Here is a 21620-nt window from a genome sequence, read left to right on the forward strand (position 1 = left end):
CCACTTTGAGTGGTGGTGGGTGAGCGTATGCTTGTCCACTATCATGCCCCGCCTCTTTTTGGGACTAGCTAGGATTTTGGGGGCGGTGTCAAGCACTGCCAACATGGCGACAGAAGAGCAGCTTACTGTGCTTTACTGTAGAAACCTACAGGTGAAGTGATGGGGGCTACATCCGTCTTTAATATTGATGAGATTCCCTGGAAAAGGTCAATGGTGAAGTAACAATCCATTTAAAGGTTGAAGTGGGTTTAGAACAGTTAACTTCACCTTTTACACACTGTACATGCTGTAATTGTGTACACACAGTGGCCTTGTCTATTAAGGAATTATTACTGACATTGCAAGTGTGCTCTCTTTTGATATTATCACACTATGTGGTTTCGATATTCAGTTTTTTTCATTATCTATTTTATTAGAGGTTTCTAATTTAAAATCCAAATCCAAATGAAAGACTGATGACACAAGAGAAGGGGAAATTAAACTAGACAGAACAAAAGAGTTGCCAGTAAAAGATAACATGACTGAGTTGTCATTTAGAGACGTTATCGCAGTGCTTACAGTAAATCTCAAGAGCAAGGCCAAGTGACAGGGACAAGTATGAATATGGCTGGTAACAAAGTTCCCATTTTCTTTCACATTCTTTGTGTTGGGGTTGAGTAGTCCTGGTCTTTCAGTGTGTGCAAAGAGTAACGTCTCCTTGAGCCAATGTGCAAGCAGTTTAACAAGTGGGTGGCAACCAGGTCAGAACAATCTGTTTCTTAGCAGGAAACACTCCATGCCTGTCTGTCTCTAGACCAGGCTGCTGAAAACCCTTTCAAAATTGCACTTTTATAAAGTCTTCGAGTTTCAGTAAAATCATACAATATGCACAAGCAGCTTGTCGTCAAGGATACACTTGTTGCATACTTCATTGCAGGTATACCATGCCTTATACCCAGTGTTGGGCACATTACTTTTAAAACGTAATTAATAATAATAATTAGTTATAGTTACAAGTTACCTTCCCCCAAAAAGTAACTGTAACTACATTATAAAAGTAACTAATTACCAGGAAAATAAATTAATATAAAATGCTCAAATATGTCAAATTACTTGTACTCGTCCCCCTAACCATAACCCTAACATCCCATTTATCTGGAACTGACCAGTTCCAGATGAATGGCTTTCCGACTGGTTGATAGACTGAAAGAAAATATGTATATAGGTAACGCAGACTTTAACTGGTGTTTTATTTTGTGACACGACTTCTTGAGCCAAGTAACGGCACATTTTATTGTCAGTAACGATAACAGCTTTACAGTATAATGGGGGAAACAGTAACTTTTTTTGATTACTCTTTACTGAAAAAAGTAGCGCCATTAGTAACGCCGTTATTCCCATCAATGTTTATACCTGAATTATTTACAACCAGCCAAAGTATTTAAAATCAAATCAATCCAATGCAACAGTTGAGTCGTGAATTCCACATTTAGAGAGATAATGGCATTTAATTTTGAGAAGTATTAATCTAACTAAATGGTCGTTATTCATGCTGTGGTTGGCGTGGTTGAAATGTTGTGAGCCGGAGAAAAAGACAATCACTAAGATTCAGGTTTCTCAGGCAGAAGTACTTATTTTTGAGTGAGGCACCAAGGAGAAAAAGATGAGCAGTACACAGCCAGCATGTGAATCACATCAATTTGTGTGTCTGGTCCAAACATATATTCCAAGAAATATCTAAGGTTGCCATTATAAAGCTATACAACAGTCTAAACCTACTGTATCTGTGCAAAGGCTGTGGATTACCTCAGCCTGCTCATTGTCACATGTTCCTACTTTATTAATGTTATTCTGTCCTGTCCTCTCCCCTACTTCACTCATCCTTGACTAGGGCTGGATTTGCATAACTCTCTAAGTTTATGCCTTTCTCTGCATCCTTATCTGTAAGACCTTGGTTGCCCTGACTGCATAATAGAAACTAAACAGTGAACCACTGTCTGACGATGTGAGGTTGTTATAACCTGAACTCTTGGAGCGTTAGCCCGGACCTACATAATAACAAAACAACACTGACAGCAAGAAAATCACTTCACAGTTCACTTTGCAGTGGTGGTGAACCGGTCCGTGTTATAGTTAGACGTGTTTATAAATGGACGGAGGGGAAGAATATTAGGAGCACATTTCAATGTAATGCAGTCCAGTACAACACCACCACCAAATGTGACCTCAGTAAGAGACGCATAAAATAAACACATCTTGTAACATTTTGATGAGTCATTATTAGCTTCGTATGAGTATAGTAGATTAGTGTGACATTAGACTGTGTGCAGGGAGTGTGTAACACTAGCCTGGCTCTCGCCAGACCCTTGTAGTTCCGCAAAGCTACGCTGAGCTCCACACAAGGGTCTGGGACTGCTCCATAGGCGATTCATTTCAGAAGGCGGGGCCTTGTAAAAAAATCTTGTATGTGATTGGATAAACCACTTGTCCGTTATCTTGAATGACGACTCCTCACTGCGAGCCACCATTGTTGTTTGACTCAAACAGTCGCTTCAGCGCTACGTCACACCTCAGAAAGTCCCGCCCGGCGATCCTGATTGGTTCATTATTTTTTGCTCCAGGGAAGAAGTTTGCATTGGCCTCGAGTCCAGACCCTTGTGTGAAGCTGAGCGTAGCGCCTCTGGTGGAGCTTTGCGGAACTACAAGGGTCTGGCGAGAGCCAGGCTAGTGTAACACATGCTGACAGAACAACAATGCACCTGAGACAGAGCTCTGCTGGTCCCTGTGCACTGTGGACCGGGTGTAGTCAGAGGAAAGAGAGGTAACACCAGCTGCTGGATCATTGAACATGATTGATTGAAATTATTACATAATCAATTGATACAAACTGTTGGCTTTGTTTACAACCTGACCATCTTACTATCATGTTGCCCCCTTAGCTGTTGTAGCAATGTCACAGTGTTCCCAGATCTCAGCAATTACTTCTCCTACCGTCGTCATGTTTGACAGAAGTGACAGAAACACTGAAAGGGCGACATAGTGATTGCCCACAGTGATATTTTCTGTTTTTACCAAAGATGTAATTCCCACTTAAGCCCACAGCAGGGCATCTTTTGAAAGATAATATTTAATCAATACACAATTTACCAAGAGTAATTTTCACATAGCAGGTTTACAAAATAAAAACAGTGCATTTTGAGAACCGAGCCTGAAGAGAAGTTAAGTTCTGTTCCTCACAGTCTCGTTCTTCTATCCAACAATATGATGTACCCACTGATCCTATACACAGCAACGTCTGCATCAGACTCCTGCAGCTCACACGTGTTCAGTGTGTGTTTGCGTGTGGGCGTTGAGTGTATGTGTGTGTTCACTGCTTTGTGCCTCCCTTTCTCTAATTATTCTCCCCCTCTAACGCTGCCCTGTCAGATCTCCAAACTTTTTCTTTTTTTCTTTTTTTTTTTGTCCCCAAATTCCTTTTTTCATGCGTGTTTCTCATCCTTTTCCAGTCGGTGTTCATCAGTGTTGCGCATCTCTCCTACAATCCTGTGTACTTTTGTGACAACCTACATTACTGGAGGGGCTTGTCTTTGTTTAGTGAGAGGGTTCCAATTTCCTTATATAACACTCCGAATCCCTGCGCTCTTTGATTTCGGATTACATGATCTTATTGCGTGAGTTTGAATCTCTGAATCAAAGCGTTGCTAGACCGAGCTGGGCAGAAATTGTGCATCACACTTTTGCCGGAGCTGGCCGAGGTTCAGGCGTTGTCTCAGATGAATGACCATTGGCCTAACTACTCTGCTCAGGCCTCGGGGAAAGTTTGTCTCTCTGTGTGTGTTCCATGCTTTGTGGTGGGGTGATCATAATGAGAATGGCCTTGTGTTCATTTTCAGACTCGCACATGCAAAAAAAGACCTTCATCCATGCACGGATGCACACAGCGTTACGACTCTCACAACCTGAAACAGGCACATCGAAAACATCTGCCAATCTTTGTCTTGAAATACGGACAAAACAATTCCTCGGGAGCGAGATAAATCCCCACGCCTCCCCGGGGCCAAACATGATTAGCCCTATCAGAGACACAATCTCTGTCGCTCTCAGAACTCAGACTAAGCTGAAAGTAGAAGCCGACAGTCTAATTCATCCTTTCAACACCATAAATTTCAGAGTCGACCTGATAAATGATGAATTTACTCCCTGGCTTTGTCTGACGCGTGAGAGAGAATGGAAGGAGGATAGAGAGAAAGCAAGCGAGAGAAACAGGAGGACATGGGTGAATAGAAAGAGAAACGCAGCCACTAAGGGAATACAGAAGCATTTAATGGAGTAGATGACAGGAATAAGTTGACAAAAGGGAGAAACAGCTGACATATAGACAGATGTGTAGAGAAGAAAAGAAGAGAAAGGGAGCAGAGAGTGAGTAGAATGTAGATAAATGACACCAGAATCGTGGCTGCAGCTGAAGAGGCCCGATTCAGCCGAGAACTGCAAAGCGAGCTGATTGCACCGGAGAGAGACAGAGGGAAAGAGAATAGAGGCAAGTAGATGAAGGAGCAGAGGAAGGCTGGGTGGATGGTGGGCTGAGGAGAAAGAGGGAATAGAGAGAAACTTGAGAAGATGGATGTATAGCCAGGGAAGAGAGGAAGAGAGACAAAGATGAAAGTCAGGTGTAGATTGGAAGGGAGGTGGGTGGTGCAGGATATTCATAACCAGGGGCTGCAACAGCTAGCTACGGTGTTGAGCTGCAGAATGATGATTTTTGGACAGGCCTGCAGTATATCAAATGTACTTATCATCCCCAAATGGAGAAAATGCCAGGACTATGTCACGGTAGCCATTTTCACAGTTTTGATGCACTCTCAGCACCGGCCCTGTGATGGAACCCCAGTGAGATTAGTCTGGCAAGCAAACTGAATAAAACGAAGCAACAAACCAGCAGACGACTGTCGCCGTGCCAGGGTTTGTGTTGACTGAATAGCTGCCACCAAACATTTAGACATTGTTTTGGCTGGGGGAGAAAAATGGTGAAGGCATGCATTAGGGCGAAAAGACACACAAACAAACACACAAAAAAACTGTCCAAAAATTAGCTGCATCATTCAATAATATGCAGGCATTTTTAGCTTTGAATTAAACCATTTAACTGTGCTAATGCATGCTTCAAAAACACAATGTGCACCAGCAGATATTCTAATGCAGAATTGAAATATGTGATTTAATTATTACTTAAATTCTGATTGGGCAAAGCCTCAGGACGTTGCCTTTCTCTAATTTGTTTTTTTCATGTGTATGCAGGGTCCATTGTTCATATTTAAAAGCTCAGTCAGACAGTACGCTATGTTATGAGGGTCTTTGAAGGTCCCTGAAAAATGGCTGCCTAAAAATAATTCATCGTCTTGACCTCATACTAAAAGGTTGGTGTAATACGTAACTTTAACAGCAGCAACTTAAGATGACGAATACAACTGTAGGATGAGAGCATGTCAAAAAAATAAAATCCTGATTGCATTTTTTTATTTTTATGGGGACATTATTAAGCAATCAAAGAACTGTAATTAATTAACATACAAGGCCAAACTGTCATTGATTAGCAAGACACTTAAAATTTATAAATTGAATAAAGTATGATCTCAAAGTATGATTCAAAAACAGCTCAATAAGATACTAAAGTTAATGTGTAATGCCACAGTAGAATACATTACTGTTTCTAGTATCAGCCACCATGAGCTACCACACCAAACTGCAAAAACAGTCCACAGCACACACCTAATCTGAGTGTAGTGAAATGAGCGAGGGTTTGTTTTAATGCCTTTCAAGTCAATTTTTTATTCACACAAAGAAAAATGTGTTGCTTTGTGTTTAAAAACCTACATAGACTCACATTCGATTGATCCCCCACTGTCTAATGTCCTGCCTGCAGATATAGCTTCAAAAGCAATTAGACTGTAAAGAAGTAAAAATGCCATTTTTATTGGCTCCATATGTTTGATTTATATTTTCATTTGTCAAAAATATTCAGAAAAGAGAAATTAGGTTGTCTTTGATTAATATTTATAGTCAGACTGTTATGAAAGCAAAATAAGAATAAACATACATTTACATACAAAACAGTAAAATTACCCTGAAATCTAGGTGTGTATATGGATTTAGTTTCCAGTAGCATTGACTTTGTGATGGTGACAAAACATCAAACCCATAATGGCACAAAATTGCACTTCCCTCTTTCCTCCTGTAAACTGAAAGACTGATGAAAACTCTTTGAGGAAATATGTGTCCACTCTGCTTGGAGAAAAAAATAAATCTAAAAACCTTGAAGGCAGAGTGATTTTATAATAAACAACCGTGCTTTTATTGGCAAGGTCATCTGTTCTGAAGTCACCTTTAGAAATTGAATATCAAATTGACAAAATTGAGAGATTTTTCTCATTAGTTGGACAATTAGCTTGTGGTGTATTCATTATAGGGGGACTGTCACCTCATTAATCACCCAGAACAATGTAAGAGTTATACCTGAGACCACGCTGTTAGCAATGCACAGGAGCTGAAGCCCCCCCTCCCCCCTCTCTCTCAGTTCCAGATGTGATTTCACTCTGGCTTCATAACGAAGTGAGACTGCAGTTGGGCCATTTAGCAAAATGCGCAAGTTGGAGAGACTGCAGTGATGTTTTGTAGATGCTGCTTGCCCGCCCCCCTCCTCCTCCCTGGTGCTCAACCCTCTCCCCCCCAAACTCTTAACCTTTGAGTCCGCCCCCCCCCCCCTCTGTTTCACATACAACCATCATGCCTCACTGTGTGGCACGTGTCCAGAGAAGAGCGTGTTTGTTTGCCACCCGTGAACCTGCTGGAGATCAAAGGAGCGGGGAGGGAGTCCTGCTAGTCGCTGATTAACCTGCTGGCATGCTGCACACACGGTCCTTTAGCTCCTTGAGCTCCCTCGCAGCCATATCCACACTCCCTCCCCGCTGGAAAAAAAAAAAAAAAAACAGAGCCCTTGGCAGGTTTCTCTCTGAATATGAAAAGGTAGAAAGGGACGATCAAAAGATAGAACTGAGAGATGTAGTGTAAAGGGAGACAAGCTTGTGATTTACCTAACTACTCTGGAGCGTAAGTGGCTTAAAGAAATGTAATATTTTAATGGAATTATGGTGGATTCACGTCACAATTTCAATCAGCAGGTCGGTCTATATGAATTAGATGCTTTAAAAGACCTAAAGGTATAGGGATAAGCCTGATGTCAAAGCTCAGTCAGGTGGATTTCAATGAGCATGAGGGCTGGTTTTACTATAATCACAGGGTCCAAAAGCCAGAAGCCCACTATACCTGTGGTTTCCAACAGCTTTGTGTGAGTCAAAATGCTGGCACTCACAAGTTTGAATAGCTGTCTGAGGGTTAAGGCTTGGTTTTAGGTTTGTGTTAGGTTAATGGCCCAGGGAATGCATTCTGTCAACAATGGCCCCAACCAAATATAGTAACACAAGGATGTGTGTGTGAATGATCATCACCTGAGAGAATAGCAGCAGCCAAACTGGCAACATTTCCAAGACTCCATCTTTCTCACTATTATGAAGCCTTGCCCTTTCAGTCGTGTTATAAACGACGCCGCACTAGCTCCTTTCTTTTTCCCACCTCCAAATACCTTCCCACCTGGGTACCGAGTGACACGACGGCGTCATTCATAATTCCATAAAGCCTTTGTCGTACCTCAAAGTGTTTTGAAAACAGCCGTGCGTCTAAAAGTTGTCGTCGTCGACAGACTGGCGGTGGCTCTCAGAGGGAGCGCTCCTGTGATTGTCAGACAAAACATTGCATCTCGGCGCATACACTACGAGAAACCCTATCATGCCAGAAATAATATACACACAACATTCCCTGTAAAAGCGAGTCTATTATCTTTTATTCCCATGTACCTGGAGCACGTTAGCCTTGGTCTCAGAAGAGGAGAATGTGGCAGCTGGGGCGCAGCGCTTTCTTCTTTTTTTTTTCTCTTTAACCCAAAAGGCCTCCCACCACGTCAGTAATGATCTCATTTGTATGCATTGTCCTCTTCAAATCTGTGTCACTATGGGACTTCCCTCCCAATGGGTCCACAGTACCTCAAATTACCACTTCCTCCTCTAATGTTTCCCCCCTGCAAACCTGCTGCACAGCTCCTTTCCTCTAAATGAGCTGCTAAACCAAAGCATTCATTGGCCCTTGAAATGTAAAAGCGGGTGGTGTCCAGTGGGAAGAATTAGTGCACATAAATTACCTCCAATTTCCTTCAGAGAAAGTCAGTTTAACCACTTGATAACCATCCTTTTGTCTTTACAGTGAAATATGATGAATGTATTATAGGACATGTTAAGTAGATGTGATGTGTTTGCTGTGTTTTAACTCTTGTTGCAGGTTATTAATGCAGTTTGATGTTTCCTTGACTGCAATGGAAATGTGCTGTGCTTTTAATCTATAGATATGTTTTAATTATGATGTGGAGTGTGTTTTTTTATATATAAATATGAATATAAAAATTTAAACTAAAGTTTCCTGGGAGAAAAAAAAACCATCATAAAGCTTCTATAAATATTTCTAAACCAAGATAAAACTCATTATAAACCACTGTATAAATGTGTGATGTCTGTTGCTGTTGCCAACTGTTTCAAGCTGTTTGTTAAACTTTCAAACTTTAAAGGCAACAGCGACATTGAGCGCTATCAAATGGCAAATAAGAAAATCCCGTTCAAATATACCCGGCCAGTAGAAGATTGGCTTCAGGAGAAAGGTAAATCTTTATGGAACTTCTAGAATGTTTTTCCTTTGATTTTCTGTCATTTCATCGGCTTGTTCCCCTTCGACCTCTGAGAATGAATAACCATCCCTTAAACCATTTAAAAAAACAAGTTAAACAGTAAACCGTACTCTTTGTACATTTTCTTTTCCTTTTGTTTTTATTTTCTATTTTCTTACCCCCTTTTTTGTCATTGTCATTGTTTTAAATTCTGTTGACTCATGGTGTCCAGTTAAAGGGACTGAGAAAGAGATTTTTTTTTAAACGGTGCAGCAACAAGATTTAAAGTATCAAGTGCCCCTAATCTTTTGTGCAAAATTGACTTGGAGGAGGCATTATCTATGCTGCAACAGTAGGCCGATTGTTTTGAGAGGAGAATTAGCTCCCTTGGCTCAAATCCTCTGCAATGTTTGAGAACAAACTAATCAGTGGGCATATCCCCCTGAAAACTTTCCAAACAGCAGGTACTTTTCCCTGCTGTAATTTATCTGATTGTGGTTATACACATCGCACACTATGAAAGTCTCACTTGTTTGGCGATGGAGAGCTAATTGGAGCCCTTTTGACGCAGAGCAGCACAGTGAGCCTGCCCAGCTGCACTGAGCCCTCATAGAGTTGTGCTTTTCAGCCACAGAGATTACCTCGTCTATGTTTAACACATTTTGCGGGGATTGATAGAATCTTCTCCTCTTTCCTTTTTTTTCGATATGTTTTTTTCAAATGTTCCTCCTTCGACATAATATCATTATAAACTGCATTTAAAGTTCATTGCACATAAACATCTTAACCTGATTATAAAGTCCCTTTAACAACCGCTAAAACACAGACAGGTCTGAAGAATCCCATTACTGCTGCATGCATGACTCCACACGTGCTATTTTCATTTTTCGCTTCTGTGATATGGATGTCCTGTCCCTGTCATTCCATGCCCAGTGTATTATGTATTATAATTGTGCAGATGCCGCAAATGTAACAAGCTTGCCGTGGTGTGTGTCTGTAAATTATACAATGAGATTTTTAATTATGATTCCTGTATTGTGAAAGTTGTGTATTTTCTTTCCATAATTAATGCATGAGCCGCGTGTTTTGACAATGATATTTAGGCTTCTCCTAATGAAATCCACTGTGACATGTAGTGAGTGTGTATTGCTCATACTTTATCATAATACGCCAAAGCCTGTATACATATTTATGAATCATTTTCCTGCATGAGTCCACTTGTTTTGTCCAGAGAATATTAAGAGTTTCCTAGGAACATGTTCCAGCATACACTCCCACACCTGCATGTGTTCACTCCTTTACAATAATGATGCTATAGCTCTATAGTGTCTGTTGTTTTCAGCATTAGACTCTCTTTCAGTGGTGCTTTTTCTTGTATTATATAAAGAAAAAGCCTTCCTACTATAGACATCTAGCTGCAGTCTTATAAAAAGAACAGAAAGTTGGTATCTGTCATCAGATAGCTACATTCTCACAGTGTAAATGCATGTCACATCACCATAACAGTTTTAGTTCCATCCACTCTCATTTAATCAAGCAGTAAAGCATAACATAAAGTGTTCACATACATATTTAATCTTTTATCACTGCATCTAGTTAGGCAGTCACTGGTAAAGGTGGTGCATGTCAAACTGTAGTGTCTGCAGTGTCTTCTGTCACTTCACATTATTCCTTCATCCTGCTTAAACCCACATTAATACTCCTCCCTCCATCCCGCGCCAGGCCGGCAGCTGACAATCTTCAACACCCAGGCCACCATCTCCATCGGGGGCAACGACCGGAAGCGGCCCTACCAGGGCCAGCTCTCCGGCCTCTATTACAACGGCCTTAAAGTCCTCAACATGGCCGCCGAGGGCCACGTCAACATCAAGGTGAACGGCAGCGTGCGGCTGGTGGGAGACGTGCCCGTCAGCCGGGGCGCGGCGCGCACCACCACCTCGGTGCCTCCGGAGATGTCCACCACCTTCATCGAGACCACCACCACCCTGTCCACCACCACCACCAGGAAACAGCGCTCGCCACCCACTATTCAGGTACAGCAGCAGTTGACGGGAAAATGTGGAGAGATTCAGTGCAAGTGTGTGTGTGTGTGGGGCGAGGGGGGGTGGTGGTGAAAATGTGCGAGAGAGAGAGAGTGCATCTTTGTGTGTTTAGCTGTGTTTTCTGGTGCAGAAGTTAAAGGCAGAAGTTAACAGCTGAACTGTTTCAACTTGGACCCTCTGTGTGATCCAGCGCTTGAAAAACAGTAAAACCAGACAGAAACACAGCAGCTCTTGAGATTGTCAAGAACTACAGTGCACATGCAGACTTCACCATATATCGTGCCCATAGTTATGGACCGGATCTTTTAATTGAAATCTAAGTAAAAACCTAAATGTATTTAGACTGGAGCACTCGATAAAATGCAGCTTTATTTAGCAACAACTAATGTTTCGACGCCAGTGTGCATCTTCATCATCTTTACTCTGATGAAGACGCACACTGGCGTTGAAACGTTAGTTGTTGCGCACCTTTATTAAATATATCTGCATTTTATCGAGTGCTCCAGTCGATTTTCATTTGGGTTCAGTCCCTGAGAAGTGACCCACTTAAACTCCCACGCCTCAATAATCTGTCCTGGTCTGAGAGCAGCGATTTACTGGTTTGGCTGAAGCGTAAGAGCACCCCTCCCTTTGGCTAAGTAAAAACCCATTTTAATAATTTCAGATTATCATAAAAGATGCATCACATTTTAGGAAAGACATTGTTTTCTTGCAGAGTTTGATGAAATATGACTTTTACAGTATATCAGTCAGTATCAAACTAAAGCCAGCAGGTCAGGGGTGTTGCCAGCCATCAAGCTCTACTGGGGCACAACTCAGTCTTTAAGTATTAAAGTGTAGCGCCTACATGACATTTATACTGGGGCACAGCTCCAGTATAAGGTGACACCACTGCAGCAGGTGGTCTTAACTTATCTTATTGTAAATTAGCACAAAGACAGGTAATATGGAAGAACAGCTATCTTAGCTTTGCACTGTCAGGGGGTAAATAAATGTACAGTACATACAGTACCATTTAGTTGTTTATGCCAAGTAAACTAAGCTAATTTATATCACAGTGATATTAGTCGTATATCTTACTTTCTGCAAGGAAGCAATTGGTTGTATTTCCCCAAATTTAGAATTATTCCTTTAAAAACCCAAACTGGTGTTCAGTGGTATTTTTCCTTGTGGGAGACTTGGATACTTCAGCCAGTGGCTTCCTGACTTGTGTTCTCCACAGCTATCTGAGGGCTAAGTGTTTTGTTTTGTTGATAATCAGGTTTCAAATGTGACAAAGTGAAATGCTGAAACAAAACAAGGGAAAAAAACAACCTCTTTCCACTCCTCCAGTATTTTATGTGTTTTTGTGGCTGAGCGTGGGTGGACTGTAGCCGCGCTGCTTTTTTCCCCTCAGCTAAATCACTCAAGGTCAGGATACTGTATTTCTCATCCTATGGAGGATTGAAGTGCTGCCGTTCATTGAGATGTGCAAATCCGCCGTCGCCACTGCTCTCTTTCTCCACATTTCCCTCTCTCTCTCTCTCTCTCTCTCGCGCTGTGTCTGTGTCCGTCTCTATCTGTCACTCAGCCGCTCCAGCCTAACACAGGCCTTTCTCCAATACATCCTGACTCCGAGCCAATGAATGTTATGCCGTGCCAGGAAAGTAATCACACGGAGCAGTTCTTTGACACCCAGAGGACAAATTGAACCATTCGTTGTTCATATTAAAGCAATAACTCTCCCTCGCGGGTGAGACGGGGTTGGAGAGAGAGGGTGGATTGGTGGACATCAAGCGGAGGGGGGGGGGGGACCACTGTTATCAGCCCCTTCACCTCGACAGCAGATTGCCTGGTGTGCAGCGATGATGGCCTTTCATGTCAGTGTTGACACTTGTACGTCTCTATCAGAGCAGGTGTGGGGAGGCCAGAGCCAGAGCCACTAAACACCCTGTGATTTGGACCTGGTGTCAAGCCGTACATACATGAGGTTTGAAGTTCTGGAGCAAAAAGTTAAAGCAAGTCTGTTTTTTTGCCATCAGAGACCTGCAGTGATGATGATGATAATGATAGAGCTGAGATATAACACAGTGTCGTCTCTAGCTTCATCAACAAGGTCACAACAGATAATAGAAAGAAAACAAAACATAGTATGTCTTGGAAAATGGCATTTAGTGGCAGAGGCTATTAATATCAAAGGAAGTCAATAAAAGATCTGTGTGCAATGAAATGCTTTTATATGAAGCGCTCTCCTTTCCAAGGTTAAATGATGAAGTGATACCTCTTTTGTCAATACCCGGGATGCGGCTGTTTGATGCGGACTGATGATGCGCTTTCGTAACGTGGCGATAAAAATTTAGAGTTTTGCCCTCAACTAACTTTTCACTTCATCTCCAAGCTTGCCTCTCAGACTGCTCCCCGCTCAGTGTCTGCCTTTATTCACATTGCAGTGTCACAGACTTTCATTTGCCAAGGCCTTTAATTTTACAGTACCCCAGTTGGCTGTCAAACACCGTGGTGTGAGAGGGAAAGGGAGAGGACCTGGACCAGTCTGGCAGATTTCTCCTCCCCTCGGGGGTCGGGGAGTTGAGGGAGTTGAGCTATCATTAGTGATGTATTGCAGCGCTGAAAGAGAGCTATAGGCACCTGACACAGTGTTTAAGGAGCAGTGTTGTGTGTGTGTAGAAAAAGCCCAAAAAAGGCATCTTTTCACACGTCTATTTTTGGTCCACTTCGCCGCCACTTCCTTGTTTTTCCGAGGTGAGAAGTGGCGATTCCCCCGACATCTCGGGATCAGCAGAAAGAAAGACAGGGGTGGGGAGTGGAGAGAACCAATCTCACGCTTAATTAATGATAGCTCTACAGGGACGCACCCACACGACACACACGTTCCCTTTTCTTTTACTCTCTCCCTCTCGCTCTCCGTCTCTGTGTTATTTAGCCACTCTGTGGGTCAAACGGGCGACTGAAGATTAGCGAAGATGAAAAAAAAAAAGATTGTTATGTTTTCAAGGTTTCACCTCAACTCAACCCTGACTGAGTTAACGAACCTAGTCCTGATTATTTCTGTGTCTAGTCTGAAAAATATGCTTGGAATTTAGTAGATTAATTGGAAAGTTTAAAAAATGTAGAACATAAAGCAGAAGCTGATGAGGCTCAACAGCCTGGTGGCTTTAAAAAAAACACAGATCAGGGAACATCTAAGGACAACGTGACATTTGAAAGCATCAGGTAAATAAGTATTGTGATAATGAGGCTGTCATAACATACTCTAGCTTTTTTTTTACAGTGCACCTCCTCTTGTCCTGAAAACCTATTTTCCCGGTCGCTTTCTTTTTTTTCAACCTCTGAGCAGTGTGATCTTACATGAACACTCTGTTTTCTGACAAAACCAGAGCAGTTTTTCCTACCTCACATCACAGGTCTTTGTTTGTCTCAGGACTCTCTCCTAAAAAAAAGTAAAATCTTAATGAGAAGGTGACAAGAGTTGGTCTCTGTGAATCAGATGTAATTAAACCAGACTCACAGAGTCTTAATCAGTCATAATGAAGATGAATTTTAAACTTTGTTTTGTCTCAAAGTTTTTTAAGGACCTTGATATCTTTAAAAGCTCTGCTTCAAGTCGGATGTTAGAAAATAAAAAAATAAAATAAATAACAACGGTCGTCTTTATCCACTTAGTCACAATCTGTCGAATCTGTCCGTCTTTATCCTGCAAATACCGAGAGGTTTTCAGTTCGTCAGCCATACAGAGTGTTTTGTAATCTGGTTTTCCATTAAATGAAGTCTGCTGCAGTCTGAGAGACACGGTTACGGCTCTACACTGCAACCACTGCACCAGCAATTGTCAGGAGCTGCCACATCATATCCATTTCTTTATAGACGTTATAAATGGTCTGAGACCTGGCATTAGATATGTCAACAAGCTGCCTCCATCTGAAGATCGTGCCCACCGCCCACCCTCACTCTCGCCATTAAAAAAGCCTGCGCGTCTTTTGAAGATTCGACCTGAGTCATCGTTCTGTGTTTCATCCACTTAGCAGCTGGAACATTTCTTTGATCATGTGCCTCAGAGCGGGGTGACTAATGCTAACCATGTTAGCTTCAGCTGCCTGCCCCTCCACTCGTCCCCATGCGGAGCCATGATAATTCATGCACACAGAAATGCTAACATAAGGGGAATGTAATTTTTACTTGTTGCACTGCTATGAGATTTGCACGCTGGATTTCGTATCTTTAACATGCACAAGTAAAAAGTGAGGAGTTCACTGTAAACAAATCTCACACTTCATATTCCCTTTCCTCCTCTCTATTCCATCATCATAAATATTATTAGTGTTTTATCGACTTGGCAAGAGAAGTAAATGAGTTCTAGAAGAGGAGTAACGCAGCGGTCAATATATAAACAAGAATAATTGCGTAAATATTGTGCTATTATAAACCGGTTTACTTTATTTTACTCTCACAAGGATCCCTGAGTGATTCAGGATTCAAGACTTTTATTTGTCACATGCAGTACTGTATACTCCTGGTGCACTGAAGTGTTTTTTCACAAGCTGTGCAAATAAACTCAATAGAAATTTGCAACTTGAACAAAAAGTGCGAACAAATAACTAAAATATTGTATCTCGGACCCGTACATTAGATTAAATAATAAAACAGAATAAATAACCAAGACTGTCAGACAGCAGTATCCCTTGGAGTATTGTTATGGGCAAAGAGAGAGAGAGCCAGAGAGCAACACTGAACCGTCTGTTTAACAGTCTGATTGCGTGCAGAGTGTTTCAGCACGAGCTTTCATGCTGCAGAGTCGTCCGCCTGACTTCAGCAGCTTTAACAGTTTATTACTGGGGTGACTGGAGTCCCTGGAGACCCCGAGAGCCCTGACCAGACACCGCCTGCCTGGTGTAGATGTCTTGAAGGGCGGGGAGTGGAGTTCCAATGGTGTGCTCAGCTGAGCGCAAAACCCTCTGCAGTGATTTCTGCTCCTGGACAGAGCAGCTACAGTACCAACCAGGCCAGCCATGCACCCACTGAGGACGCTCTCAACAGCTCCACAGTAAAAAACGTTTTCTGGATGTGAGGGGGCGGGCAAGGCGGGCGGGCGGGGGGAGTTTGAACTTTCTGAACTGCCCGAGGTGGTAAAGTCCTTGCTGGCTTTTACCGATCGTTGCGTTCATGTGTGCGGTCCATTTCAAGTCCTATGTGATGTCGACTCTGAGGTACTTGAAGCTGCTCACCCACTCAACGGGGGGTCCTGCTGATGCTGAGGGGGGTGTAGTTCTTCTATTGAGCTCCCTCTGAAATCCATAACCACCTCTTTGGTATTGCTGATGTTAAGAGGCAGGTACTGTAGCAGGCCCGGCACCGCCGCACCAGGCGGTCCACTTCATCCAGGTTGAAACTATTGTCATCCCCTGAGATCTACCCACTAGCAGTGTATTCTCCACAAACTCACAGTCAGGGGCTGTGCTTGCTGCCATGCAGTCAGAGGTGTAGAACACATACACTACTCACAAAAAGTCAGGGATATTTGACAGGAATATCCCTCTAAAAAGTTCATGCTACAGTGATATTCTATCATGAAAGCCTTTTAAAGCTGTACAGAAAAGAAAAATGCTCGATATCGACCAATCAAATTTGTTTTCCTTACTCGGGTAAACTCTTGCTGCAACTCATGGAAACTTGTAGAAGGAGGCACGACAAACAGGACAAACGACCAATTCTGAACACCTTTACGTAGAAGGATGGTCATTTCTTTATCTCAAACAAAAGCTAACAACAGTGGTAGCACAACAACAATCTCAATGTCTTAATAACTTAATCAGTTTGATCAAAGTGTTGTCTTGATCTCATGATGTCAACATGTGAACATGGTGGAGAGGAGAGGGAGAGAGAAGAGGACTGTATACAAACTGTCACTGAACCAGAACATTTAGTCTAAATCAGAGTGGTTAATCACCTTGTTAGAGAACAGCATGTTATTCAATAAGGACTGAAACACTGAACAATTGGACATGTGCATTCAAAAGTTTAGAGAAGGTTAAATTAAGTTCACCTGTAAAGGCTATAGTGCATTTTAGATGCATTCTGAAATTTAATCCAAAAGTCAAACATCCCTAACTTTTTGTGGGTAGTGTACTGTATACTGTAGCAGCAGGCTAGGAGCAGAATCATGTGGGGCCTTTGAACAAAGCCCTGGGGTGCTCCAGACACACCGTTGAGGGAGTCCTGACACCCTTTGGGGAGGCTGCCCTGCGTTAATCAAACAACTTGCTGTCTTTCTAAAAAGTCTGACATTCACTCTTTTGACAAATCCAGTGTAAGTGTTTGTATTGATATTGAACGGCTTAATTATTTTTGACACATTGTGCATCACAAAAGAATTCCGCTATTAGCTTGCAGCATGAAAAGTTGATAAGGAGAACGAGAGAGGAGCTTTTGTTAAAGTGTAACTCCACCAATATACACATCAAATCCCACAAATCTGGTTAAAATCATAGTACAAAGGTGTGATAAAGCTAAAGTTAGTGGTTCCAGAAGCTGCCTAAAATCAGATAAATTGCTTAGAGTGGTGTAACATGATGGTTGGAACTGAAGACTGCAAGTTTGATAATGAAGAACATCTAAGGGTGTGAAGTGAGGAAGACATGAGTTCACCAGACTTCAGGATGGGGCTGCTCTGCTGCATCACTTCTGATAATCTTGTAACTGTCTTTTTTGACAGTTCCAAGAGTGTGTGATGCTTAATGAGAGGAGTGTGACAAGTAAGTCTTTTTGTTAAGCAAATTTATGTTGCTAGATCCTTTTGAGTGCTGTCATTCCTCAAGGCAAATTGCTGCTGTTGATTATGACTCCCACTCAAAGGTGATAGAAAGATGTGCTTTTTGCTCGTACTGTTTGTTTTTTTCTTCTGGTTAGTTTTTTTTTTTTCCTTGGTCAACTTGAAATATTTGTAGGCTGCCCGTGAGTAATTGCTATTACACAGATTTCATTCAAGGATGGGGAAGAATCACAATGAACTAAAACAGGTATAACACAAGTGTCTACCTGAGCTTTCAGCTCTGTGGAATTGTGGTTGAACCAAAGAATGGATTTCACGCTTGCCAGTTTGACGTATATAGTCATTTTGGGAATGCTCATTTATGCAAGGGTCTTGTGGGAGATCAGCGTCTCTCGTTCTCAATTAACTCGCGCTGCTGGCCTGAGATGTTTGGGAACAATTAGGACGGGAGGCTGCAATCTAGAGTACCGTGGGGGAAACCAGCTGAAGGAGAGACACTGAAAGTGATTTGCATGGCTGCCGTGTTAAAGAAATTGCTCGCGTCCATCATCTTCAACTGGCCTGGTGCTCAGGAGACGGGAAAATGAGAGGTAAATTGTTTGTAGTTTAATTGGGCTTTTTTTTCTGCTGAGAAGCAGGGAAATAATGCCATAACTATGCGCTTGGATAGACTTTCCATGATGACAATAATATCACATTGAATGGAGACGGATTCCTCTTTGGCTCAGTGTGATTTCTGTATTTTAAGATGATTTTCAAGGTGATTCCGATCAACAGTGTTTGGTGAAGAGATGGAGGACAATTTAGCGAGACGGGGAAACATGCAGAAAAGGCCAAGAACCAGAATCCATTCACACTGTTGCTAGATAAGATTCAGTACAATAAAGTTGTTGCCATAGTGCCCACTCTCCCTCCACACTGTTTTCCTCAAGTTGTCTATTTTACACTGTCTGTCTGATGTTGCTTAACGCCTGGGGATATATGATAATCACTGATTTATTCTCTGTTCAAGAGGCGGTGAGCAGGGCGCTGTGCAGCACGCTGTTCGGCTCCATGTGGTAGTCTGCTCGATGATGTTTGATGAGCGTGGTGTTCATTTGTGTGTTCATCTGCTCCCATTGTGTAAGCACACAGGTGTGTGTGAACAGAAGTGCATGTAGGCGGATGTGCCCCTCTCCTCCACCTGCTGTCAGTCGTCTCCCCTGCTCAGTTAGTCAGTCTCTGTGATCGGCCGCCCTCACAACCAGCGCCCAGACCTGCCGCTAATTGTGTGAAGGTCAAACCGGTAGACAGGTATTCCTCGGGATGTTTCCTCTTTTCACTGCTATCCTTCTTCTTTTTTTTTTCTTTCATGGTTTGTACCCCTCTTTCTCCATGCTTTTTTTTTTTTTTTTTTTTCTGGCTGCCCCCCCCCCACCAGACACCAAAGCTCCCAGTGAATTGTGGCAGAGGAATGCTGGAGGTCCGCTAGTTGCTCAGTAGGTCCAATTAGCAGACAGCAGACTGATGGGGACCCTGCTGGTGTGTGGCTCATTAGAAGGATAGGCGCACACACACACACACAGACACACACACACACGTCTGTGCACACACATATTTTGCAGTAGGATCTCTTCATCTTTTCCCCACACACCTGCATACAAACACAACTGATCTGAGCTGCCGTAACTCGCATAAATTTGCACACGCACTCGCTCACAAAATCAGCCTGTTGCTGCTGCTGCTGCCACGGCGTTTCAACACAACACAACACAACACAACACAACACAACACAACACAACAGAAGCACAGTGTCGGGACTTTCAGTGCGTGCTGCCAAACAATTCGCCTCCTACCATCAACATGACAAACTCATTCCAGCGCTGTCATGGATTGTCTGTCTTCTGTGTCGCCGGAGTGTGTTTGCAACATTGTGATTTCCTTTATGAATTTTTCATGTCAGCTCGGTGTGCAGGAGAATATGTACATAGAGCTACTTCCATTAGATGTCTCTGTGTGAACATGTTTGTAGATGTTCACAATTTCATGTCTGTAGATTGTGTTCCTCTGTGTGTGTGTGTGTGTGTGTGTGTGTGTGTGTGTGTGTGTGTGTGTGTGTGTGTGTGTGTGTGTGTGTGTGTGTGTGTGTGTGTGTGTGTGTAAGCTCAGGAGCAGTTTGTCTCCCAGTGTGTGTGAACCAGCAGCTAGCTCCAGGGGTTTTGAACCACAGGAGTTTTTGTAATGGATGTCCCCCATGCCTCACAACACAGCTTATATAGATCCTGCGGGAATGCGTGTGTGTGTGTGTGTGTGTGTGTGTGCGTGTGCGTGTGTGTGTGTGTGTGTGTGTGTGTAAACCTGCTGTATCGTTGCTCTCAAAGGGGCAAGCAAACAGCAGCACACATCGGTTACACACACAGAGTGCAGTCTGTTTCTGAGCTGACCGGCAGGACATCAGAACATGCTCTGGGTGGTATACACACTCACTTCATGCTGCGCTGCCTCCAGAAACGGCTGACTGGTTATAAACAAGATACACACACCCAACTAAAATATCAAACTGAAACCACAGAGCTAACCCTGCCAGCCAGCCAGCCGCTGCATAATGCCAGTGTTTAGCCAGTTCCAACCATGCAATGCATTTCACTTTAAAGGGATAGTTCAACATTTTGGCAGATTGTCATAGCAGTAGGTTTGTTACCTTTATTTGTCGGTGCAAACTATTTTTAGAACGGTGGAGCAGAGCCGCGAGCTGCTCAGAGCTAAGCTACGGAGGCTAATGGGATTTCTTGGTTTCCCTCATCAAACTCATCAAATACACAATACAACAACTTCAAAACGCTCTGGTGGACAAGTTGTGACCTGCACATTCACCACGCTATAAACAGAACGTTACCAGACAGAGTTGTTTTCAAGGTAAATACAGAGACTGCTTGGTGAAAAACTGCCCCTGAAGGCAACACGCATCAGCAGTTTTGCATGAATTTACCTCTAAAACAACTCTGTCACGTAACGTTCTGTTATTATCTCATAGCGTGGTGAATGTGCAGGTCACAACTTGTCCACCAGAGCGTTTTGGAGTTGTTGGATTGTGTATTTGATCAGTTTGATGAGGGAATCCAAGAAATCCCATGAGCCTCCGTAGCGTAGCTCTGAGCAGCTCGCCGCTCGGCTCGGTGGTTCTAAAAATAGCTTGCACCAACAAATAAAGGTAACGAACCTACTGCTATGACTATAGCCAATTTGCCAAAATGTTGAACTATCCCTTTAATAGATCGCGTTAGTCAGGAGAATTTAAATGTCTTCTAATTATACAGCATATCTGTCCTTGAGTTTCACAGAATAACTGTGGATCAAAAATCATCCCAAATGTTATTCAGACCTCACATATCAAATCCAGATTCTCCTCCTTTCAGTACAGATGTCATCTATCCCCGAGCACATGCCAGCAGACTTACATGGATTATCAAAGTGGAACAGTCGGTATTAAATCCTGTGCCAAGCCATTTTTTAAAAAAAGTTGCGAGTTTGCTCCAAGATCCCACACTCTTGATGGTGTTTAATTAACTTTTTTCCAGCACAACGGTTCTGGGAACAAAACTGTTATAGAACTTTAACTTCCATTGCCAGCATTTTTTCTCTTAACACTACAAGTTACTTTATATCAGACTTGGGAAGTTGCTGCTTTCGCAAAAGCTGCAACAGTCAGTTTACACTTTCTTGGCACAGGAGATTATTCTAGCTGTTTCTTCTTGTTTAAGGTTAGTTTACTTTTTGATGTTTTCCATCAATATTTTAATATTTTGGGAAATGTTCTCATTAAGGTTGCATGAGACACTCAATATTGATGTCATCCCTGTGTTTGACACCAAGTAGCTTGGTGATCTTATTAGCTTAGCTTAACATGATAAGTCTAAAAGCAGCTGGAAGCTATGTCGAGGGAGCGTCTCTAAATATTTAAGTGCTACATTTCTATGGCTGAAGTAAAGCAAATCTCCTAATACCTTTGGTATTCCCAGGTATATAGAAATATGATTTCTGAATCACATACCTTAATATGAATAATATAATAACACACAAAATAGATAGA

At 42.5% G+C, this 21620-nt stretch overlaps 1 protein-coding gene across 15 annotated transcripts in view; it reads left to right on the forward strand.

Annotated features, from left to right (window-relative positions):
• The window catches only part of LOC146962131 (neurexin-3b), a 310390-nt gene that overhangs the window by 263931 nt on the left and 24839 nt on the right, over positions 1–21620 (forward strand). For 11 of the 15 annotated variants that reach the window (XM_085771304.1, XM_085771291.1, XM_085771293.1 and 8 more), the window contains 2 exons: positions 8651–8740; positions 10469–10779. In XM_085771304.1, coding sequence (XP_085627430.1) covers positions 8651–8740; positions 10469–10779 — 401 coding nt within the window. The remainder of the gene's footprint in view (positions 1–8650; positions 8741–10468; positions 10780–21620) is intronic. The other 4 variants (XM_085771299.1, XM_085771297.1, XM_085771298.1 and 1 more) reach the window with 1 other exon arrangement.

The sequence above is a fragment of the Trachurus japonicus genome, chromosome 24 (genome assembly GCF_045865225.1).
Source record: "Trachurus japonicus isolate A0001 chromosome 24, Traja_1.0".
Taxonomy (NCBI): domain Eukaryota; kingdom Metazoa; phylum Chordata; class Actinopteri; order Carangiformes; family Carangidae; genus Trachurus; species Trachurus japonicus.